The sequence below is a fragment of the Humulus lupulus genome, chromosome 2 (assembly GCF_963169125.1).
Source record: "Humulus lupulus chromosome 2, drHumLupu1.1, whole genome shotgun sequence".
NCBI lineage: Eukaryota > Viridiplantae > Streptophyta > Magnoliopsida > Rosales > Cannabaceae > Humulus > Humulus lupulus.
Window position 1 is genome coordinate 249,352,740 of NC_084794.1, and position 24,621 is coordinate 249,377,360.

A 24,621-nucleotide genomic window follows, 5' to 3' on the forward strand; every position below is an offset into this window, starting at 1 on the left:
AAGTATTGCAGACAAGAAAGAGTATGATATTCTAGGAAAGAAGGGGAGTTTTGGCTCCCAATTTAATAAGAGTTCTGAGATCGTATCAAGGATTAGGCCGAGGGCCTACAAGCTAGCCTTGCCCGGGTATGGGTGGTGGCTTATGAGTTTTACTGACATCAATGACAAAATGGAAAAATGATTGTTGATGAGATAAGCAGACCCTAGGATTTCAGCAAAGTTGTTGTGCAAGGAAGGGTTAATGGGTTTATAGTTGTAAGAAGAGACCTTGTGGGCAAGATTGTCACTCTAGTAGGAGTGTTATTAAAGGATAAAAGGTAAAGAAATTGGACTTTGGAATTATGGTCAAAGGTATGAGATTTACTACCTGATGTGTTCGAATAAATTTCTAGGAAGAAATTGTTATAGGAGGGGATAGTTGTAACGACCCAAAATTACTATTAAGGCTTAAGGGCCTTGAATAGTGTGCCGGGAGGGCATAATTGGTATTTATGTAAATAAATGATTAAATACATGATTATATGATATGCATGATCCTATGAATATATATATATATGGATATGTGAAATGTATGTTTATGAGAATTAATATGCATGTGGGCCCTATTTAGTTTATAAGGGCATATTTGTAAGTTTGGCTCATTGAGGGTATAAATGTAATTATGTGTGATAAATTGTTGAGACCACATTATTATGTGGATATATATGCAGCATATGACTCGAGACGGTCCTAGTGAGCAGTTTGATGAAATAGTCACGACGGGGATTTATACCCGGCTCGGGGGAGCTTGAGGGTATTTTCGAGAACTTAGAAATTATATTGAGGGTTATTAGACGTTGGGGAAAATAGTTGGTGAATAATTGGATGGTTATATTTAAATGGGAAATATTAGGAACACTTGGGGAGTTAGTGGGAATTGGGAGTAAATGACCATTCTACTCCTAGATTAAGTGAAAGGATTAGTTAGTATGGAGGGGCAAAAGAGTCTTTTGGCTATTAAGGGGTATATTCAAATTTTTTAGAACATAACAGAAAGTGGTGGAATTATATAAAACAGAAAGAATAAAAAAGAGAAGACTCTCTCTCACGATTTCTTCTATCTCTCTCTTCCTTGATGTTTGAATTTTGGGGTTGAAGAAGGAGTTTAGAAGCTTGAAGTCTTTGAGAGAATTGAAGGAATTGATGGGAACCTAGCTGGGTGTTGGAGCTAGAAATTCAGAGGGAAGTTCAAGCTGGAACTTGGGGGAGCTTCAGCTGGGAAACTAAGCTACAAATTAAGGTAAGATTTTAGAGCATCATCTTTAAAGTTTTGGTTGAATTTGGGATGGAAGTATAAGTGTGGATTGGTTCTGTTTTGATTGAGGAATTGAGTAGAAAATTCAGTGGTTATTACTGTGATTTTTATGATTGAATTGAGGGGTTAGTTTCTGTTTAATTGCTGGGACTTATTAGATAAAATATGTGTTTATGGGTCTAAATTCTTTAGTTGGTTTAGTGATGATTTAGGGAGGTTGGTTAAGGAAATTCTGGGCTTAGCTTTGGAGCTCTTGGCTGGGAGAAAGAGGAGAAAACCCAGAATTTTCTAGGTCGAAGGGGGTGCGCCACGACTTAGAAAGGGGGCGCCGCGTGTGGCCTGGGACGCTCTCTGATTTGGGGTTGGGTCGCGCCGCGACTTGCCTGGCCAAGTCGCGACCTGCCTCCCCTTTGGCAAGGGAGCTTGCTCTCTAACTTGGGGCAAGTCACGACTTGCTGAGCCAAGTTGCGACCCGCTTGGGAGTTCTGGTCTTGGAAGTATTTCAAGTGTTGTTAGGGCTCGGGGGTTCGATCCTAGGTGCTTGGGACAATTTCTACTACCTGGTTTAGTAGAAATTGAGGTCCCGGAGGCTAGTTTTTTTCCCTAGGTATTACATTTCTAATTGGAAGTTGATAGATATCCATGGCCTTTGTGACTAGGTTTATCGTCGAGGCTCGATGCTAAGGACCGTGCTCGGAATCAATTCACTTTCTCCGCTCGGAATCAAAGGTAAGAAAACTGCACCCGGTTATGTGGTTATGTTGGGACTAAGAGTTCTCTATAATTTTATGCAATGTCATATGATGGTATTATGCCATGTGGACATGAGATAAACGACCTAAGAGTGTCGGAATTAATATTGGCGCACACAGACACGGCTCGGTCATTGGTAGCTGAGGTTAATTATATAATCACTGAGCTCGCCCTAAGCGAGCTAGAGTTAGTGGGATAAACAGAGGGTGTGACCTAAGGGCGTCGACCCTGGATAGTTAATGATGTGTTTACTGTTATTAATCTGATGATCATGGCATGTTTATTACCTGTATGATTGATTATTGGTTTGCAGATTTATATCACTGATTATGTGAACTATGTGGTCTGCTGAGTATTTGATTGATGGTTGGTGAATTATTTGGCTATTGATTATTGATTATGCTTTGTTATATGGTTTTCTTGCTGGGCCTTGGCTCACGGTTGCTACGTGGTGCAGGTAAATGCAAAGGTAAGATGGATCAAGCATGGGTTGGAGAACTCTGGGGGCGAGGTGTACATTGTCAACTGCTCGGCCGCCACGGTCGAGGGAGTGTATAGGGACGGAAACCGGAAATGTGTATTTCGCCATTAGAGTGGCCTCAATTGTTTATAACTTTTGGAAATTTTGTAAATATGTTCTTTAAACCCTGTTTTTGGGATCCCATGTACTAAACGTTTGTTTTAATGAAAATTATCCGTTTATGACCAAAACATTTTAAACCTAACTTGTTTATGACTTTAGGATCACATTTTTATTTAAATGACTTGATTAGCAAGTCCTGCACTAGTTTAAACACACAGTGTAACGGTTTTGGTTATCCAGAGCGTTACATTATATGTTTAATGTAATATTAAATATTATATATGAATTTTAAATTCAAGTTTCTTGCTAGTTTTTTTTATAAATATTTTGTTGCTAATTGACAGTAGATTATATTATATGTTTAATATGATATTATTCTAATAAGTGAGTTTAAGTTTAATTAAATTTAATTTAAGTTATAAAACGTATGATTTTATTATTTTTAAATAATTATTATTGTAAAATATCTAAAAAATATCATATTTTAATTTATTTAATTATTTATTATTTTTAAATAATTATCATTGTAAAATATATAAAAAATATCATATTTTAATTTTTTTAATTATTTATTTTATTTTATTTAAGTTTAAGTGTTTGCAAATTGAATATTTATTTCGTTAAAGTTAACATTAGAAAAATAAAAAACCGTTGAAACCAAGAATTTTCGTTATCTACACACTTATTATATAGAAGATATATATAGATAATACTTTTTTTAAATAAACTTTTATACATATTTAAAAATTATATTTTATTTATTAATGTTTGTACTTAGACCATCTCCAATTATATCACTAAATTTGGTGTTAACCAACACCAAATATGTTATTATATTTTTTTTATTCCAACCACAACACCAAAAGTTACATTCTTTATTATTATATTATTTTTTTAATTTACCTCTTCTTTGACTTGAGTTTCCTGGAGCAAATTCATATATATTTTTTCTTGGGTTTAATAAAGTCCGAGACATACATAATATTTAATACTATAAAATATAATATAATAATAATAAAAAAGATGCATTATATGCAGTGTAGCTACCACTGCATCTATGTGAATCACATTCTGTTGGTTTGGAGAGAAAACAACCACTCCATCACCATATTTGCCGTAGTTTGGAGATGATCCATTTAGAATCAAAATTTTACTAAGTAATTAAATTTTTATTAGATAAAATCAATTAGATATTTTTTTTTTAAATTATCAAATTTAAATTAGTACTTATTTATATATATTAAATTTAAAATTTAAATTTAACTTATACAAACTAAAAAATAATAAATTAGTATTATATTTTAAATATTATTATTAATAATAGTATTTTAATTTATATTAATATAATTATTAAATATTTATATACTTGGCTTAAAAATTGTTTTAGATATTTATATACTTGGGTTATATTTGTTTTTCTTTAAAGCCTTTTAGAAAATTTTAATTCGGTAATAGAAGGAGAGGAGAAAAACACTGACCTTGTTCCGCCCATTGTTGAGCGAGCGCTATCAGAAAGTTGCTTTCGCAAGCCTTAACTGTGTACTACTTCTCTCTTGATCCAGCGCTCATCGTCCTCGGCTGGTATGCATCTTTTAGGTTTTCTTGTATAATTATTTTGTACAGCTTCCATGGCGCTCTTCTTCCTCGAAGCTTTAGGGCTCGGGATTATATTTTACTTGATCTATACTAAATTCTTGTTTACGTATTTGAATGTGTGTGACTCTGCATTGAATTATGAAGATTATGAATTCAGTTAACTGCTTCATGAATTGAATATTGTCCTTAGCAATCAAATAAATTTTATTTGAGTTGTGTTTTCGTTTGTCTTGAATTGGATTGAGTTCACATTTTTTTTGTCGAGTTTGGCTACTCAAGGACGTATTGGATTAATAAAATTCTGTAATTTGTTGACATTTTGGAATCTGTAGATTTAAATATGGATATGGAATGGTCTGAGTATGAACAGCGTGAGGAGCGAGATGATATTAAGGATAGGAAGAAGAGTAGCCGAGGGGAAGAGAAAGACCATAGAAGTAGAGAGCGAGATAGGTCGAGGAGGAGTGGTGATGACTCATTGAAAGAAAGGGAGAAAGAGGTTAAAGAACCAGAAAAGGAGCGAAGCTCAGGCAAGGAGAGGAAGAAGGATGACAGAAGTGAGCGTGAGAAAGATAGGAGTAGAGATAATAAGGTTAGAGACAAAGATCATGATCGAGAAAAGAATAGAGAAAAAGATCCGGGAAGGGATAAAGATCGTGTGAAAGATAAAGATCGTGAGAAGGAGAGAGATGTTGATCGGGGGCGGGATAAAGAGAGGGGAAAGGAGAAGAACAAGGATAGGGATAAGGAAAGGGACAGAGCCAAGGAAAAAGAGAGAGAACGAGATAGAGAGAGACATAAAGATAGGGAGAAGGGAAGAGAAATTTACAAGGATATGGACAAAGAAAAAATTAAAGAGAAGGAAAGGGACGCAGATGAAGAGAAGGACAAGTCCAGAGATAGAGTGAGCAGGAAAAGTCCAGACGGAGATTACGATCGGAGTAAGGATGGGGGAAAAGATGATAGATCTAGGCTAAATTATGAGAATAACAAGGACAGGGATGCTAAGCAAGGGAGGGCTTCGCAGTACACTGAAGGTGAACGAATGGATGATGACATAGCTCGTGAAGCACACCTAGCATCATCAGAACTTGAGGAACGCATTTTGAAGTAAGCAAGTTACTGTGTATTTACTTATTGGCTTTGATTGTGAAAACTGGAGTGTAATTTGTGTAACAAACTTGCATTTATATCTTTTTCTTATATGAGGATATAAGATATTTTATGTTTCCTCTTCTAATTATTTGCTTAGGATGAAGGAAGAGAGATCAAAGAAAAAAACAGAAGATGTTTCTGAAGTTTTTGCTTGGGTTAGTAAGAGCCGCAAGCTTGAGGTAAAAAAGAATGTAGTGAAAGAGAAAGCTATGCAGCTGTCGAAGAAGTTTGAGGAACAGGTTAATGCTTGTCATAGCTATTTTTCCTGGCTTTATATATTGATAGAAATAAATTTTATCTATCAATTATTATTATTACTCTTTTCAGGATAACATTGTTCAAGGAGAAAGTGAAGATGAGGAGACAGCTCATCATCGTAAGCATTTTTTTTTAGTTTAAACTTCTCCGACAGTACATAGTGGTAACTAGCTGATTTAAGGTTTTATAGATATAAAAGGGAGTTTTCGTTAGTCCATCTTGTATACCATAGTACTTAATCACTCAATTTGGAGCTATTTATTCATAGTCACGTTTATTTTTCCATCCAAGATGACAAAGTTGCATTATTACTTAATTACATGAAAGCACAGAAAGGCCACTTGAGTACAGACAGTTGTACTAATGTGAGTACTCATATATATTGGTCTGGTTCATTACCCAGTGAATGTAAACCTGGTTATGGTAATAGAAAAATTAATTTAAGAGCCAATGTGCAATGGTGATACTATCTCTCAATTTTTTTATGTGTATTTTAGTTGAATGACTGATATGTTATGACCAGAATTTCCTGCTAATTTAATGTGTATTTGGTGCAGATTTAGCTGGAGTTAAAGTTCTTCACGGGCTTGACAAAGTTATGGAAGGTGGTGCAGTTGTTTTGACACTGAAAGATCAGAATATTCTAGCTGATGGCGATATTAATGAAGGTGAAATTAGTTTGTAATGTCTTCTGTATTTTCCAGCATCTAGATTCTTGACTCTTTGATGTCATCCCAATTTTTAAGAGGATCTTTTGTTCTAATGTGACAGATGTTGATATGCTTGAGAATGTGGAAATTGGAGAGCAGAAGCAGCGAGATGATGCTTACAAAGCAGCAAAGAGGAAAGTGGGGACGTATGCTGACAAGTAAGATTACTATATTTTCACTTTTCACGTAGCTTTTCGATGTGCTGACATTAGTTAATTGTTATGTTATAGAACTCTTATCAGAAGCAAGAATGGTACTTTTGTTAAGTTGTATTCTCTCAATTAATTTCTTGAAAGTTTTTAGCTCTCATAGACGTTTTGTTGTTTAGGTTTAATGATGATCCAAATGTAGAGAAGAAAATGCTTCCGCAATATGACGATCCAGCAACAGATGAGGTTATTATTTTTCTTTTCCTGGCATTATGTTTACTTTAACTCTGAATGTTTCTTTTCTCCTTGTTCTCATTTATTACTTTATGTTATATTTTCAAATTCAAAATGCATAAGAAATGCTGATGTATTGTATTGATACTTCTATGCAGGGCGTAACTCTAGATGAACGAGGACGTGTTACTAATGAAGCAGAGAAGAGACTTGAAGAGGTATTATTTTCTTCCCTTGTAATTTTTACTGGCAATAGCAAAATAGATGTAATTTATAGTTGAAGGGTCTGTTTTTTATTTTTTCTTTCTATTTATTAAATTTTTCTGCTCCCTCTTTTTCTGCTCATTTTGTTAATAAAACTTTATGCTTCATATGATAGAAGGAAAAAAAAAAGATGAAACATAACAGTGTTCGGGTGTATGTAAATATCGTTTTGGGCTTTCTCTTCATGTGCCTGAATGTCTCTTTTATTCTTCCTTGTGCCTGAATGTTTAATGTTTATATTATTATTATGTGTTTTCATATGTAAAAGTATGTGTTCTCATGAGATTTTTCTCCCCTTCCTCTTGTTATAGCTTCGTAGAAGGTTACAAGGTTCTTCTACAACCAATCGCTTTGAAGATCTCAACTTGCCTGGAAAAACAGCATCAGATTACTATACTTCTGAAGAAATGGTTCAGTTTAAAAAGCCCAAGAAAAAGAAATCATTGCGGAAAAAGGATAAGCTAGACTTAGATGCCCTTGAAGCAGAAGCAGTTTCTGCAGGGCTGGGTGTTGGTGATCTTGGTTCCCGTAAGGATGGGAAGCGGCAGTCTGCTAAACAAGAGCAAGAGAGAGCTGAGGCTGAAAGGAGGAATATTGCATACCAGACAGCATTGGCTAAAGCAGATGAGGCATCTAAATCATTACGAATGGAACAAACTCTTCCCTCCAAACCTGAGGAGGAGGATTCAGTTTATGCAGATGATGATGAAGATCTTTATAAATCTCTGGCAAGAGCAAGGACATTAGCTCTCAAAAAGAAAGATGATGCACCATCTGGTCCTCAGGCTTTTGCACTTCTTGTTGCCAGCACTGCCAACAGCCAGACTGCTGATGAACAAAATCCTACAACTGGAGAGTCTCAGGAAAACAAGGTTGTCTTTACAGAGATGGAAGAGTTTGTATGGGGTCTTCAGCTTGAAGAAGGTATTTTATGTTTATTTTTAGTCAAAATAATAATGCAGAATAATTTTTTGAGAATAGGGATCTATCATATTTCATGAAAGTAATATCTAGCGTACTGTACATGCATGGTACTATATTCTCATTTTCTAAGCTATGTTTTAAGGAATAACAACAGGTTGGAGAGTCTGGTGTGTCCTATCCATGAATCTTGTTCTCATATTTTAGATTTAGAGAAATTTTAAACATGTGAATCGTAAATGGAAAGAAATAACTTGTATGTTTCTTTTTTATTTTTCAGAAGCCCATAAGCCTGATGGCGAAGATGTTTTTATGGAAGAAGATGAGGAACCGGAAATTTCTAATGAGGAAGTAAAAACTGAGCCTGGTGGGTGGACTGAAGTTAATGATACTGAAAAAGATGAAGATCCCAGTAAAGAGGATAAGGAGGAGATTGTTCCAGATGAAATTATTCATGAAGTTGCAGTTGGTAAAGGATTGTCAGGTGCATTGAAGTTACTTAAAGAGAGAGGAACGCTGAAAGAAAGTATTGATTGGGGTGGCAGAAATATGGACAAAAAGAAAAGCAAACTTGTTGGCATTGTTGGGGATGATGATGATGATGAGCCAAAGAAGGGGATGCAACCACCCCGCCAAAAGAAGGATGAGACTCGTACTTCATCTTTGGGCCATTCAAAGGAGACTCACCCACCTAAAGTCTATCATGAAAGGGACATCCGCATTGAAAGGACTGATGAATTTGGGCGTATTGTAAGCATTTCATTTTCTTAGCCTTTTGATCTTTTCATATGCTCTGTTATATATGATGTAAAATGTTTATGTAAAGTCTTTGGCTTTGGGGGTTAGAGACCTCTCACAGATCTATATATTTTAAATTATTACTCAACTGAAGGTACGGACACTATAGTGTTTGCTCTGCTGTTGATTGGCTAGGACTCAAAAGGGTTCCTTGGTGGATCCATGCCAATCAACAGTTGTTGGACACTCACAATGCACAAGTGAATTATGTCCATGCAAGCACTCAAAATTAAAGGAAGAATTTTATTTTTTGAACTTTATATTAGAAGAATTTTTTTTTAGTCACTCATCCACCAACTTTATATTAAATACTTTGATTGCTTGCTTATGCATGTATACTGATAACTTGAATTTTCACTATAGACTGATTTGGAGTTGCAACCTGTCAACATGTTTTGACATTATGCTTCTTTGTCTTGCTTTTTCTTATGATCACGCAGAAGCATCTCTTTTCTGACTAGTGCTTTATTTGATTCTGACAGCTGACTCCAAAGGAAGCCTTTCGGATTCTTTCTCATAAGTTCCATGGAAAGGGACCTGGCAAAATGAAACAAGAAAAGCGCATGAAGCAATTCCATGAAGAGTTGAAGTTGAAGCAGATGAAGAGTTCGGATACGCCATCATTGTCTGTGGAGCGGATGAGAGAAGCTCAGGCTCAATTAAAGACTCCGTATCTTGTCCTTAGTGGTCATGTCAAACCAGGGTATGTTTTGTTCTTTTGTTTATTTAATTATTTTCTCTCATAATGTTGGATATTAATTGCAGAATTTCTGAAGTTCAACAAAATATTTAAAACACTTTGAGCCTTGAGATAGTGAATCTGTGAGGCTGTTAAATTTGAAGCTGTGTGGTCATCCAGTACCCGATGGCATATCAGATTACTTTTTTAGGTTGCTGAATAAGGTGGCAGGAGACTGATGTTACCAATTTTTCTGTTTTAGAGGGGTGGAGAAAAATAATTTTTTCTATTCTGGTCATATATAATTACTCATGTTTCAAGCAATACAGTGATGAATTTTCTCATTTTGGTTATGTACTTGTGTTTCAGACAAACTAGTGATCCTAGAAGTGGTTTTGCTACTGTGGAGAAGGATCTCCCTGGAGGATTAACTCCCATGCTTGGTGATAGAAAGGTCAGTCAACTATTGCATTTGAGTTTGATATATCTTGACGCGTATGTGGAATCATTTCTATTGTTATTTTTGGATGTTTCCCCTTTGTTATATGGTTAATACAGCCTTCTGCTTTGTTGACACACATGTAGTTGGGGGTTAACTAATAACTAGCTTCGTTATCTAGTTTCCCAGTTGGGATTTTTTTTTATGTTTTCCCCTGACATTCTTTACTATATACAAATGACAAAGAAATGCTAATATATCTACATTTATATAGCCTTCTGCTTTGTTGACACACATGTAATTGGGGGTTAACTAATAGCTAGTTTCGTTATCTAGTTTCCCAGTTGGGATTTTTTTTTTTATATTTTCCCCCGACATTCTTTACTATATACAAATGACAAAGAAATGCTAATATATCTACATTTTACATCAACGCTAATCTAGTCAATTTTTACAGGTTGAACATTTTCTCGGAATAAAGCGGAAACCCGAGGCTACCAGTTCAGGAACCCCGAAGAAGGGGAAACCCTAAATAGAATTTTGAAGCTGATTGCATACAATGCTTGGGCTTGGGTTTGGCATATCAACAATTTGGCTCCTGTGAGTTGCGCAAGTCACATTGGGTTTGGCATATTCTAAACTATTTTTGGTTCGTGAAGCATTACCTGTTTCTGCTGTTGACTGTAAATTCACGTCCCAATTTGAGAAAAAGAAGAGCTGTGGAGAAATCTTTTGGGTAAATTTTTTGTTTTATTGATTTATCAACGTATAATATTCGCCAATAGAGAAAAAAAAACATTTATCTTTTTGTGTTGAGCAGGATTTTCTTTCCCTCTTTTACTTATATTTATTTTCCAACTAAGATTTTATCGAACAAAGATTTTTTTTTTGACAAATAAATCTCATAAATTGAGAATAATATTATATCATGCATAAGAAATTGATCATCTTTCAATTACAGCCAAAAATAGAAAGTGAAAATCTTTATTTTTTAGTTCTAAGGGAGATCCTGCATCTCTTATTGTACATCTAATTATTTTTCTGTCTCGCTTTATCCTTCATCTTTCTTTTCTTCCTCTGATTATAACTGAACATTCACTCATTATTAATGAGACAGTTAAATTCACCACTCAGTTCAGGGCTCATAAGTCAGGCTTTCGGCTTCCCGTTTGACCGAATCAAACAGTACTGAAGACAGGTATCTTTCTCCGAAGCTAGCAAAAATGACCTGCATAAACATGTTTGTATATGAATTCAAGAAGTCCCAATTAGCCTAAGGTAAGGTCCAACTAAAATATATATATATATATATATATATTTATATACACGAGAGATCAAACTTACAACAATGAGTTTCCCTGCGTTTTCTGGCCTCTTTGCTATCTTAATTGCAGCCGCAGCTGTGGCCCCTGATGATATTCCTACCTGCAAACATATAATATAATTCCATCAATTATACCAGTTTTGGGAAAGAAACTATGGTGATTTTTAACTTCTGTGCTATAAAGAAGCCAAGTGCGATATTTTTTTTAGCAGAAAATGTTAGTTGTTAACTCACTACTAAAGTCTTTTTTAGAGTAGATAACTTACCAGTAAACCTTCTTTCAGTGCAATAAGCTTTGCAGTTTCAATCGCTTCCTCGCTTGATATCTGCGAAAAATCCGACACTTCTATATGTTAGACAATATCTTAGACTCAACGTGTCACAAGAATTCTGTGTGTGTGTGTGTGTGTGAAAGCATCAGATGTTGAAGGTTGCTATAGCAATTTATGGACTGGGTAGCAATATCTCATCGTGCAAACCAATAACTATAATGAAACAAATCAGTAATCTCTTGAGCTACATTATATGATTTTATAAAATTCTTCAAATGGAAGTTCTAAGACTACGGAGTATTTGAGGCTTACTTGAATTATTTCATCCATAAGATTGAGTTCTAGAACACGAGGAATAAAACCAACCCCCATTCCTTGGATCTTGTGTGGACCTAGATGTGCAGAATGCTCACACAAAATGGTCATAAACGTATTGAAAGCTCACGAAAAAGCATCGATTTGATTCTTAAATGTTAAGAAAGTTATGTTAAAATGACAAACTGGTCAGGTGAGAAGAATTTGATAGAGTATGTAGAGTAAAGATGATAACAAAGAAGCTGAAGTTTACTCACCAGGATTCCCACCAGATAGAACAGGACTTTCGAGTGGTTCAACTCCATAAAGCTAAGTTAAGAACAAATAGAAAAAGACCAAACTAATAAGAAATCAAATGAGAAAAGAGAAGACTGAACAAGCATATGATGCTTTAATATAACTAACCTTTATGTTGGGATTTTTCTCTTTAAGAAACTTTCCTGCACCTGTTATTGTACCACCAGTACCAATCCCAGCAATTAGAGCATCTACTTTCTCTCCTGTACCTCTCCAAATCTCTGGTCCAGTAGTTTCATAGTGTACCTACATTAATAAAAACAAATTATCGTACATTATAAATAAAGATCAAAATCCAACTCCTTTCATTTATGAAGTAATGATCTTACCTTTGGGTTGGCAGGGTTTTCAAACTGCTGAAGCATATAGGCATTAGGAGTCTTGGCCAATAACTCTTCAGCCTTTGCAACAGCTCCTCTCATGCCCTTTGCAGGATCAGTAAGAACCAATTCAGCCCCGAAAGCTCGGAGAATAGTTCTTCTTTCGATACTCATCGAAGCAGGCATTGCAATGATAAGCTTGTAGCCCTTAGTTGCTGCCATAAAGGCTAATCCAATGCCAGTGTTGCCACTCGTTGGTTCAATTAAGACACTCTTTTGGAAACACAAACCAACCAATAGTCAAAATCAGAGTTATTTCTTTCATCAAACTAAGACAACGCAATCATAATATGTAAAATACTTCACTAACCTGTCCAGGTGTGATGAGGCCCTTGGCCTCTGCATCGACAATCATACTATAACCAATCCTGAAAATTTAAAGGCAATAAAAAGAACATCATAAGACATTGGTCATCATAACTACACAAAATTGGGATATTTAGCATAAAATGAAACTTTTGGATAACCTGTCTTTGACACTAGAGCAGGGTTCCATGGTTTCCAATTTGGCAGCAATACGAGCAACGCAATCATCCACGACATTATTGAGATATACCAATGGGGTGTTACCAATCAACTACCAAAAATAAAACAAAGGATCAATTAATTCTATAAAAATAAACTAAAATCTTAAACAAAACCACAAACTCATTGAGCATTTTAGTTGAGCTTCACTTACCTCACTCACGTCGTTTGCTATTGTAGACTTCACTGCCATATTGTTATGATTTATTTGTAAATCAATTGTGTTTTTGTAAGCCAACTCAGGACTTCTATTTACACACACGTTATATGTCGATATCAACTTTATACATTGCATACGTACAGATATCAATAATTATTTGAATTCTGAATTTCTGATTTGACTGAAGTCATAGTTAAGATTAAGAAGGTTCCTTAAGATGTGTGTAAGTTTGGTTGCTCCTAACATGAATCTATGGATTGGGACTATGGTTTCTTGTATGAAACGAAGTTGCAAAATGGCATTTTGCTTGTACGGTCTAAAATATTTCAATTGGACTAACTTTATGTCCATAACAACGAATGAACCCTTCATTTATGCTTTGGTTCGCATGTGGACAAAAAAAATGATACGTCATGTATGATCTAAAAATATTTCACATCTGACTAATTTGAATGCATGCATATGCAATCTTCGTAAAAGTAAAATTATGAATATATTATGTGACAGTTATTTTTACCCACATTCATCTAGATAGAATAGAAAAAACCGTTGAAACGAAAATAATATAATGACCAAAATAAGAAATTATATATACATATATAGTATTGGTGTAGTTCACTCCGAATATATAATAATTTATGTATATATTATTCTACTTATTGAGATGCTTGAATTTTAATCGTTTACCAGTAAAAATTGTTTCCGATTCTCTCTAGGGGTATAATTTCTTCTCTTGGGGCCTCTCAAATTCTTTAGTTTGCTTCTCTCAAAATTTCTGTCTCATCTAATATGATATTTCTTTGCTTTTATAATCTTTACACCTGTCATTTCCTGTGAAGTTATTTTAATAGGGAAATTTGAGATTTTATGATTAATGAGGTGTCCAAAATAAAAAAAATGCTCGTACTTCTAATCATTTTAAAAAAATGCAAAATTTTTTGTCAATACCCAAAATACCGCTCTCATAATTTTCCCACCCACTTCCTCTTCTCTCTTCCCTCTCTCTCTCTCAACCCATTCCTCTCAATTCTCTCTCTTTAGGAAAAAAAATCCATGGGTAAGATAAAATATAAGAAAACTCAATATAATAGAGTATTCATTACTTAGGACACTAAAATACTGCATTTCGAACATATCTGGGCATGAATTTTGGGTTTTTTTTTGCAATTCTTTTCACATATGAAACTTTGAAATTTGCAGAAAATCGACGTGGTTCGATGGTGCTCGATGCCAGCTCAATGGGGCCTTCAAAATCAAGATTTTCATGAAAAATTCGATGTTGCTCGATGGTGGTTCGATGGAGGTTCGATGGTGATCAATGCGCTTCTTGCAAGATACGTAATATTTTACTCGGGTGTCGGTTTGGGGTGATTTTTTTTATTTTGGGTATTTTTTCAAGATCTACACGTTTGAGATGTGTATATACACATTTGGAAAATGTAAATCTTGAAAAAAAAATGACAAATGCAAAACATACCTCATGTTTAAGATATGTGCAACGCCCTGAATTACCAAGACCGTTACACTGTGTGTTTGAAGTAGTGCGATACTTGCTAATCAAGTCATTTAAATAAAAATGTGAACCTAACAACATAAGCAGGTTAGGTTTAAAAGGTTTTGGTCATAAACGAATAATTTTCATTAAAATAAATGTTTAGTACGTCGGATCCCAAATAAGGATTTAAGTGACATAACTACAGGATTTCCAAATGTTATAAATAATCAAGCCACTCTAATGGCAAAATACACATTTTAGGTTTCCGTTCCCGAACAATCCCTCGACCGTGGCGGCCGAGCAGTTGACAATGTACACCTCGCCCCCAGAGCTCTCCAACCCATGGTCAATTCATCTTACCCTTGCCTTTACCTGCACCACGTAGCACCCGTGAGCCGAGGCGCAGCAAGAAAACATAATATCATAGCATGATCAATATCAGCAACCAATTATTCCACAAAGCATAACCAAGTACTCAACAATTCATATCATTCGCCTATTCAGTGATAACAATCGACAAATTAACAATTTGTCGTTCATATAATCAACATACCATATCCATAAGACTAACAACAATAATCACGTTCATAATAAGGAGTTTATAGCAACCATTAAACAATATTCAGGGTTGGCGCCCTTAGGCCGCACCCTCTATTTAACCCACTATCTTCGACTCACTTAGGCCGCCCCCAGTGTTATATCCACTGACTCTGGCCAGCTTAACCGAGCTCAGTGATTAATAAGTTGTCCTCAGCTACTAGTGGCTGAGCCGCGCCCTGTGCGCAAGTATTGATTCCGGCACTCTTACGCCGTTTATCACATGTCCTCCATGGAATAATACCACCTCATGACATTCATACAATTATAGGGAGCTCTTAGTCCCAACATATTCACATGGTTTATCACAATCATATAACAGTGCATACGAATATAGGGAACACTTAGTCCCAACCTATCCACATAAACAGGTGCAGTTCTCTTACCTTTAATTCCAAATGCTTTGATTAAGAAAGACGACCCCCGAGCATGATCCTGCCCCAAGCCCAAGCGTACACCTAGTCACAACCACGATAAAGGATTCCATCAATAATAAATGAATAAGGGTTTCCGGATCAAGTTCTAGCCTTCGGGACATCCAATTCCACCAAGCATGGTAGTGGAATCGATCCCGAGCACCCTAGGTCAAGTCCCCGCACCTTAAACCTCCAAAAGACCAAGAATGCCCTTAAGAGCCACGACCCAAGCTTCCTATGCCGGGCTTGCCCCTGACCAGAGGCTCAGCCTTACCAAAAAACCAGACACGGGCCACAGCCCAGCACTCCCCATGCCGCGACCCGCCCTTCTTCCCCAGCTCTATCTGCTTCAAAGGGTCGTGGCACACCAAGAACTGAGCCGCGGTCCGGCCCCTTCGAGCCCAGAAAATCCACCATTTTTAACACACAAACCTCACTCAAATCCATCCAAAATCATCCTAATGATACAATCCAATTATCATAACCCAACTAAAACCTAGCATAGAAACCCATCACAATCCCACTTTAATCTTTGAAACCCACAAGCTTAAGAACACTAAAACCGGTCAAGAGAACACAGAATTCAGATGCTAAACTATAAATTAGAGCTTACCTTCACTGAAGAACTAATCCACCAAGCAATTGCTGAGCTGATTCCCAAATCCTTAGCCTTAATATAATCTTCAAAACTAAGAACCCAAAGCACTTAGAACCTAGCTCAAAACTATAGGATTAAGCCAGCTAAACCACAATTCAGTACTTACCTAAATTCCTGGTCTGAACCTTCAAATTGCCTCAGAAATTCTCCCCACAACTCCAGCTCAAATCCCTGAGTTCCTAGCCCAAATTCCCTTGGTTTCCATGGCAAGCTTGAAGGAACTCCTTGAGAGAAGGAGAGAGAAAGAGGGAGTCGGTTCTGGCATTCTTCCAAACATTTCTTTACCTTTGTCTTATCTAACTTAAGCCTCTTAAGTTAATCTCAAGGCTCGGGTACCGAAAACGTCCCCGAAGGAAAAATGGTAAACTTCTCCAATATTCTCACCTAGGCTTCCTAACCTCAAATATATCTCCAATTATTTATTTCCATAACCCGATAACCCAAATAACTATATAATACCCAAAATACCCCTTGACTCGCCCCGAGTCAAGTATCGGGTCCCGTTGTGACTTTCCCACTACTTGCTCCCTAGGATCGCCTCGTGTCAAATGATGCAAATATAAATATATCCACATAATAATGTGGTCTCAACAGTTTATCACATTTATGCCCTAACGGGCCAAAATTACAGTTATGCCCTTATAAGCTAAAAAGGGCCCCCATGCCTATCTAGTACTCATAAACATGCATTTCACATATCCATATAATCATAGGATCATGCATTTTCACCATCAATTCATATAACCTCCAATTATGCCTCTCGTCATAATAATCAAGGTCCTTAAGCCTTAATAGTAATTTTGGGTCGTTACAATATGTTTTGGTATGTTTTCAAGTTCTAAACTTTGAAAATGTGTATGTGAACATCTTAAACGAGTAGATCTCAAAAAAATACAAAAAAAAAAAAAAAATCACCCCAAAAGGACACCAAAGTGAAAAATTATGTCTTTTACAAGAATTGCATCGAACCACCATCGAGCAACGTCGATTTTTTGATGAAAAACTTGATTTTGAAGGCCCCATCGAGCTGGTATCGAGCACCATCGAGCAACAATCGAGCAAAGTCAATTTTCTACATATTTCAGAGTTTCAGATCTAAAAAATAACTCAGAAATCATGCCCAACTCGATGGTTGCTCGATGGTGTTCGATGCTACCTCAATGGGGCCTTCAAAATCAAGATTTTCATGGAAAAATCGACGTTGATCGATGGTGGTTCAATGGTTGCTCGATAGTGGTTCGATGCAATTCTTGTAAGAGACATAATTTTTCATTCGGGTGTCTGTTTGAGATGATTTTTTTTATTTTGGGTATTTTTTTGAGATCTACACGTTTTAGATGTTTACATACACATTTTCATAGTTTAGAACTTGAAAACATACCAAAACATATCTTGAACATGAGGTATGTTTTGCATTTGTCATTTTCTTCAAGATTTACATTTCCCAAATGTGTATATACACATCTTAAACGTATAGATCTTGAAAAAATACCCAAAAGCAAAAAAAAATCACCACAAACGGACACCCGAGTGAAAAATTACGCATCTTGCAAGAATCGCATCGAACACCATCGATTTTTTCATGAAAATCTTGATTTTGAAGGCCCCATCGAGCACCATCGAACCATGATAACTCTACAAAATAGAGTTATTTTATCACTTTTTATGTGCTAATTGTTGCTTAATTCTTGAGTTTTTAATTGATTTATTAAGTTTTTAAGTAATTTTGAATTTGTTAGGTTTAGTTTGATTTTATATATTTTTGTGTGTTTTTATAGTTATTTTGTTGTAAAATGTTATAGTTGATTATTTGAATTATTGTTGTTTAGTTTGAGGTAAAAATATGTTGTATTATTGAAATTAAATGTTAAATATAAATTAAGTTATAATTAATATTTTCAAAGAATTAAATTGATTTATTTTATAGTTGAAAATCTTTTATTATGATTTATTTTATATTTATTTTGTAGGGAAATTTATGACACTTTTGCTCTTGAAAAGAAATAAAAATAAAGGAAATGTGACATTTTTAAAGTAAAGAAAGAAAGAAAAAATGACATTTTTGAAATGCCATAACCAAGCCCATGTCCCAACCGTTGGACCTGCCATCCAAAGCCCAGGCCCATGCCAGAATCAATGCCCCCACGTTGCCTCCTTCAGCATTCATTTCCATCAGCACTCCCCTTCCCTCAACATCTATTTTGGGCCTGCCAGCCTCATTTGGGCCCAAGACCAACTTCCTTCATCTTCACCATCACGTGCAGCCACACTCACTGAAGCCCCAAGTCAACAGCCCCTTGTCACCAACTCCACCAGCTGCCCACGCCTGGGCCTGCCCACACAGCAGCCAGCCAGCTGCCAAAAGCCTCCTTGCCATTTTTCTTGAGCCCATAAAAATGCCACAATGTACTCTTGTCCCCTATGTTAAAAAATGCCACTTTTTACCACACTTTCTACACATTTTACCCCAAAACATAATTATTACACCCTATAATTTACCCCTATTTTTCATATTATAATTAATTTAATCAATTTAATTAATTTAAATTGATTATTTTAATACCTCATTTGTTGCTATAAATAAGAGATTTGGGGTGTCCATTTTAGAGGAGAGGTTACTATACCATAATTTCTACACATTCAAAACATCTCAATTCTCTTCATCTTTTTCTTCTTTTTATTTTTTTTTTCTATGTATTTTTAAGAGGAAAAATTTGGGGGTTCATCCTCCAAAATTTCTTATTTATGTTTGTAATTTTTAGTTTGTATTTGTTATTCTAGTTATGTGTTTCTAATATTTTTAAGATTATTAAGGTGATGATGAAACAATGTGTAACTAGATAGTGTTTATTTTGTATATTGATTTCCCATTTTGTGCAACAAGTTTATGGAATTTTCTTCTTCAAATATCTTCTTTCATCTTATATATCATGTATTTTGGATTGTTAGCACATATTTACACTTTGTTCTTCATTAGTGCAAAAACATAATATTCTTTGTGTAAGATGTGTCATTAAATTGTACACATCCATGCTTAGAACAAAAAAATTATGTTTTGCCTTATAAATAATGTTCATTGATTTATTTGTTATTTCATTAGATTGATTTACACTAAATGCTTTGAAATTATAATTTTGAAAAGTGAAGAAAAATCCTATCTTTTTAGAAGTAATTTGTACTTAAAATTATAAATATATTTGGAAAATGATAGTTTGAATTATTTTAACTATCACTAAAACTTGGGAGTCAATGTACTTATAAATATTATTGAATTTATATTTTGTGGATTCTAATCCTTAATAATCTTATTTTACCATCTTGATTTCTATTATTAATTTATATTTATATATTGTCTTTAATATCTTTATTATTATCTTTTAGTTTATTTTCTTGTCAAAAATTCTCATCAATCTTTGGAACTAGGTTATAATTTATAAATTTTGATTTAAAATAGTTTTCTTTTCGATTTTAGACAACTCCTTTGGGTTCGACATCCTTGCTTACACAATCACTATTCTATATGAACGATTCGTGCGCTTGCGATTTATAAATTTTTAAACATACCCGTTTTGGGTCCACCAAACCACGTCGATTTTCTGCAGATTTCAAAGTTTCAAATCTGAAAAAAATTGCAAAAAAAACTCAAAAATCATAGATCTGTTCGAAATGTAGTATTTTAGTAGCCTAAAGTGGGAATACTTGCCGTTACATTGATTTCTATTATATTTTTACCTTACCCATGAATTTTTTTTTTCTAGAGAGGGAGTTGAGAGGAATGGGTTGAGGGAGAGAGAGGTTAGAAGAGGAAGTGAATGAGAAAAATTATGAGAATGGTATTTTGGGTATTGTAAAAAGAATTGGTATTTTTTTGAAATGATTTAAATGCCTAATATTTTTTTTGACTTAGAACCCTCATTAAGCATAAAAACTCAAATTTCCTTTGTCATATTCTACATGACATGTGTTGTGTATTAGTTAGGGAAATTTGAGTTTTAATGCAATAAGTGACACTACATTTGAAAAATACCCTATCCCTATAAGACTCTCGTTTTGGTGCTACTAATGACGTTACTACCCAAAATACCCCTGGCATAATTTTATCAAACTCTCCGTATTCTCTCCCAAAATACCCGAACCAAGCAAACTTTGAAATCGATAGGCCTCGATTGAATCCGTAGAACCCAACCTTCATTGTCTTCCACGACCACGAACAAGGGCTCCCAAAGGGTCGGACTTGACGATCGGAGAAGGGGAAGGAGAAAACGTCGAGCAAGCCGACCAAACTTTTAGGAAACAACCTCAAAGAAAGCGAAGGTGAGAGATTTTGTTTTTAATCTAAAATATGTGTATGTGCCTGGTTTTTTTTGTTGATTTTTGTTCATAGGATAGATCGGGGTTGGGAATGAAGAAATCTGGGTTTTTTTCGATATTTTTCATGAAACTCGATAGAAATCGATAGGACTCGATAGTATAGGATAGGGACTGGATTAGACTGTGCCTCAATAGGCCTCGATAGGAATCGATAGGACTCGATGATACAAGGCTTTGGGAATTTTTAGAACCTACCTCGATAGGAATCAATAGGACTCGATAGGACTCGATGATACACAGCTTTGGGAATTTTTAGAACCTACCTCGATAGAAATCGATAAGACTCGATGATACACGGCTTTGGGAATTTTTTAGAACCTACCTCGATAGGAATCGATAAGACTCGATGATACACGACTTTGGGATTTTTAGGACCCACCTCAATAGGAATCGATAGGCCTCGATAGGGCTCGATATTACTAGACTTTGGTTTTTTTTTGCCTTACCTCGATAGGCCTCAATAGTAACCCGATGATATTATTCTTTGTGATTTTGGAACCCACCTCGATAGGCATCGATAAGACTCGATAGTTTCTGCCTCGATGAGACTCGATAGGCCTCGATAGTAACTGCCTTACCAGATTGTTTTACATTTTTAACATTTTTTTTGTTTTTTTTTTCCAGATGCCTGACCTTATTGTGCCGTTGTAGAAACACTTTCCTGGCCATGTCACTTATAGGGGTAGTGCCTACTTGGATACCCTTATAGAGCAGTTTAAGAGGTATGGTCTTATTGAAAGGGCACAGGCATGCCCGTTGGGACAGTTCTTTAAGGCGAAGCCGTTTAGTTTTTCTGGGGTTCTGCTGCATCAGCTAATGTTGCGTAAGGTAGAAAGTAAGAAGCCTGAAGAGGGTCAGTTCTACCTGGGCAACACTCTGTGTAGATTTGGTATTGCAGAGTTTGCCCTAGTTACCGGGCTAAATTTTGGGAAATCACCGTCCCCTGATGAATTGAAAGAGCATCTTTCAAGTGATCGGATCATCCAGGAATATTTTAATGGTGATTCGAAGGTTAGTTTTTGTCAGTTGGAAGATGCATTGAAGGCCTCCACAAACCCAGAAGATGCATTTAAGCTGGGTTTGTGCTATTTGATAGAGGGGGTACTGAATGCCCCAGAGAAGACAACAACGATATGGGGAGATTCCTTGAGGATGGTTGAGGATATTGATTACTTTTTCAAGTATCCTTGGGGGAAGCTGTCATTTAAGAAGGTTAGCAAAGGAGTTCAAAAGGACATGAAGAAGCAATTGAAACACTACGAGGAGAAGAAGAAAGAGGGGTCAAGAAAAAAACAGAAGGAGGCGAAGTATAGTTTCAATTGCTATGCACCCGCGCTTCTTTACTAGGCTTTTGAGGCCATGCCTTCTCTCGGGAGTAAGTTCGGTGAGAACAGTGGGAATCATTTCGAGGATGCTTAGCTGGGCTACGAAGATTGATATCACTATTTCGACAACTCTGTTGGTTCCTATATTTGCCAATCGTCGAGTAAGTTCCATTTTATCTTGTTAAATGTCACAAATTAATTGATTAATGATTTATTTTATTAAAGTTTTTCTGACACATGTTATTCAACCATGCAGTTAGTGGTATTTTCCATGCTGAAGCCACGTCCCGGTGAGGTAGTCTACTACAATAGCCTCCCAGAAGTTGATTCCAAGTTATTCCCTGAGTTGGAATCAATTGTGGGGGAGGCTGGGACTGCAGTGGATGAAGTAGTGGTACCTGAGAAGGAGGCAGAGAAGCTAGCAAAAGTTGCAAAGGAAGCCTCCATTTTTTATGAGGATGTCCCGAGGGTTGAGGAGGGCACTTCACAGGCCTGTGCAGCTTCATCTAGTCAGGTTGTCCAGCCTGATTATGAGCAATTGATGCAGAGGCTCAACAGGGTTGAGAAGGGCCAGGCAACCTTACTACAGAATCAGACCACGATCATGGCTCAGTTGGCGCAGCTACTTTCACTGGTCTCAGGTCGATCCACCGACGTAAAATCAGATACAGAGTCTGATATCTTGCCTGCAGACTACGAGCGCGGTGATCAACCCTCCACTCCACAGGCCCAGACATCTGTAGCTGCCAGTGATGCTGACAGTCCCAGTGTATGAGTACTGCAGCCCGAGGAGGCAGCTGGCCTTGAATTTTTCAGGAAGAAATGCAGGCCCAAGCGTTTTGATGACTTCACCGACCGAACAAAGAAGATCAGACTAGATAAACAGGGGCTAGTTGCTGAACCACTGAGGAAGTGTGACCCACAGCAGGAGGAGAGCTTCCATAAGTGGATCATCGGGAAGATTGACAATAAGAGAGACCGAAACGTGTATACTGGGACGCACAGTGTGGCATGGTTCTTACAGTTGCACACAATCCAGACTTGGCTTTGGGATTTGGTATGTAAATTACATTCATGTTTTCAATTCAATCTTAAAATATATTGATGGTACTAACGAATTTTTATGTTTTTTTAGCATATTGATGCCACTTTGCACATGCTACGCCACTGACGCCACTTTTACCATGCTGCATTTCGGCAGGATGCAGCGATCATGAACACCACCTTCCCCCAGGTGTGCCTAGGTCGTTGGAATCATTTCAGAGAGACTGGCACTAAGTATACATGGGACGACGATGTGCTGAGAATGTTGAAGGGCGATGATAATCAATTCCTTGTATCATGGAAAAATGTGAGTGAAGTATATTTTTCCTTGCACGTCGAGAAAGCCGCACATTGTATCGCCATTGAAGTCTCCATTCCAACGTGGTGCATCAACATTTATGATTCCAACCATAGTGTGCTCAGTCCCACTCTGATGGAGGAAGCGATCAAGCCTTGGTGCTTATTGTTTCCTTCGTTGTTATGGTGTTCTGGCATGTTTGACGACCATTAGGACCTCCAGGTGTATCCTGAGCAGAATGCAAACCCTTTTTCATATTGTTGTATTCCTCCAGAGGAGTGTCCTCAGACTAAGACAAGGTATTCCCATATTTAATTAGTGTATTTTGAAATCTGAAAATTAAAGTTATTTTTATATTCTATTGACACAAAATCTATTATATGCAGTGGGGATTGTGGTATGTTTGCCATCAAACATATCGAGCATCTGGTTGCCAGGCTACCACTCGATACTGTTATCGATGAGAACATCCAGCATTTCAGGACCAAGTGGTGTGTGGACCTGTTCTATCAGAATTTGGCCCCGTGATGCTCTTTACATTTTTGTCTTACACATCTTGTATAGTATAGCTGTTAACCGAGTTTTTCGGCAACTATAATTATGAAAGATAAGAGAGCTTAAAAAGAAAGGATTTCGAAAATGCAAACAGGGTTTTTACGTGGTTGGGGCGTTAATGAGCCTTAGTCCACGAGTCATTTGTATTAGAGCTTAGAGAGCTTTTGACAATGGAGTTTTCTGCAAATTTGAGCAGAGTAATCGCTTACAAGCCAACCCTTCGGATCCCCCCTACTGTGCACAACTGGCACTATTTATAGGCAGTCTTGTGCAATGGGCTTGGGCTGGACTAATCCTGGCCCAATAGAGATGTAATTATAGTTTGCTCACTAATGGAGCCATAATACAAAGGATTTGAAATATATAACATATATTTACAAAGGCCCATTGGGCCAGCCCAAACATGATCACATTATAAGACTCGCGACAAACAGTTGCTTCAGTCTGGGTGTTACGATCCACGAGGAAGATTCGGGGGACAAGATCTGTCAGTGTAGTGGCAGCACTGTTTCCCAGGAACAGTGTACGCTCCATGCGTAACTTCTTGTTCATAGTTGAGGAGACCAACGTCTGTGTTTCTCGAGGACCTGTCAGCTTCAGGGAAGACCAAACTTTTCCTACCCGGACATCTTGTCCGGGTTCATTTACTAATGGCCCGGACCGTATGGACGGGGACACCTTGTCCGAGATCATTTTGGACGGGGACACCTTGGCCGGGATCATCTTGTCCGGGATCATTCTGGACGGGGACACCTT

At 36.5% G+C, this 24,621-nt stretch overlaps 2 protein-coding genes and 1 long non-coding RNA gene across 4 annotated transcripts; 2 read left to right on the forward strand and 1 right to left on the reverse strand.

The window, feature by feature from the left end:
* Nucleotides 1-4,053: 4,053 nt before the first annotated feature.
* Nucleotides 4,054-11,740, forward strand: LOC133819173 (SART-1 family protein DOT2). Of its 2 annotated transcripts, XR_009886279.1 has the most exons (14): nucleotides 4,054-4,211; nucleotides 4,559-5,336; nucleotides 5,479-5,620; nucleotides 5,709-5,757; nucleotides 6,197-6,307; nucleotides 6,411-6,507; nucleotides 6,678-6,744; nucleotides 6,891-6,950; nucleotides 7,308-7,920; nucleotides 8,198-8,667; nucleotides 9,198-9,418; nucleotides 9,764-9,848; nucleotides 10,291-10,569; nucleotides 10,951-11,740. XR_009886279.1 is itself a non-coding variant. In XM_062252353.1 (13 exons), the coding sequence occupies exons 2-13, from the start codon at nucleotides 4,567-4,569 to the stop codon at nucleotides 10,363-10,365; spliced, it is 2,760 nt and encodes a 919-aa protein (XP_062108337.1). In that variant the 5' UTR covers nucleotides 4,054-4,211; nucleotides 4,559-4,566; the 3' UTR covers nucleotides 10,366-10,649. The 2 variants fall into 2 exon arrangements, 1 of the variants encoding a protein (XP_062108337.1); XM_062252353.1 differs by lacking the exon at nucleotides 10,951-11,740 and having other exon boundaries at nucleotides 10,291-10,649.
* LOC133819174 (cysteine synthase-like) lies at nucleotides 10,736-13,171 on the reverse strand. Its single transcript, XM_062252354.1, has 10 exons — nucleotides 13,101-13,171; nucleotides 12,889-12,998; nucleotides 12,732-12,789; nucleotides 12,371-12,634; nucleotides 12,150-12,287; nucleotides 12,002-12,053; nucleotides 11,742-11,821; nucleotides 11,424-11,483; nucleotides 11,178-11,258; nucleotides 10,736-11,061 (listed from the first exon to the last, which is right to left on the reverse strand). Exons 1-10 carry the CDS (start codon nucleotides 13,137-13,139, stop codon nucleotides 10,969-10,971), a joined length of 975 nt encoding a protein of 324 aa, XP_062108338.1. The 5' UTR covers nucleotides 13,140-13,171; the 3' UTR covers nucleotides 10,736-10,968.
* A 6,561-nt stretch (nucleotides 13,172-19,732) lies between these two features.
* Nucleotides 19,733-24,134, forward strand: LOC133816634 (uncharacterized). Its single transcript, XR_009885387.1, has 4 exons — nucleotides 19,733-22,129; nucleotides 22,225-23,025; nucleotides 23,104-23,609; nucleotides 23,697-24,134. It is a non-coding gene; the product is annotated as an uncharacterized LOC133816634 (long non-coding RNA).
* The last annotated feature ends 487 nt before the right edge of the window (nucleotides 24,135-24,621 follow it).

Excerpts from the sequence above, each read along its gene's own strand:
- LOC133819173 (XM_062252353.1), top strand. The coding sequence starts at position 4,567 with ATGGATATGGAATGGTCTGAGTATGAACAGCGTGAGGAGCGAGATGAT. Across the intron at positions 5,337-5,478 it reads CTTGAGGAACGCATTTTGAA|GATGAAGGAAGAGAGATCAA; the intron begins GTAAGCAAGTTA and ends TTATTTGCTTAG. Across the intron at positions 6,745-6,890 it reads ACGATCCAGCAACAGATGAG|GGCGTAACTCTAGATGAACG; the intron begins GTTATTATTTTT and ends ACTTCTATGCAG.
- LOC133819174 (XM_062252354.1), bottom strand. The coding sequence starts at position 13,139 with ATGGCAGTGAAGTCTACAATAGCAAACGACGTGAGTGAG. Across the intron at positions 12,790-12,888 it reads TGCTCTAGTGTCAAAGACAG|GATTGGTTATAGTATGATTG; the intron begins GTTATCCAAAAG and ends TTAAATTTTCAG. Across the intron at positions 11,822-12,001 it reads TCTATCTGGTGGGAATCCTG|GTCCACACAAGATCCAAGGA; the intron begins GTGAGTAAACTT and ends CTGCACATCTAG.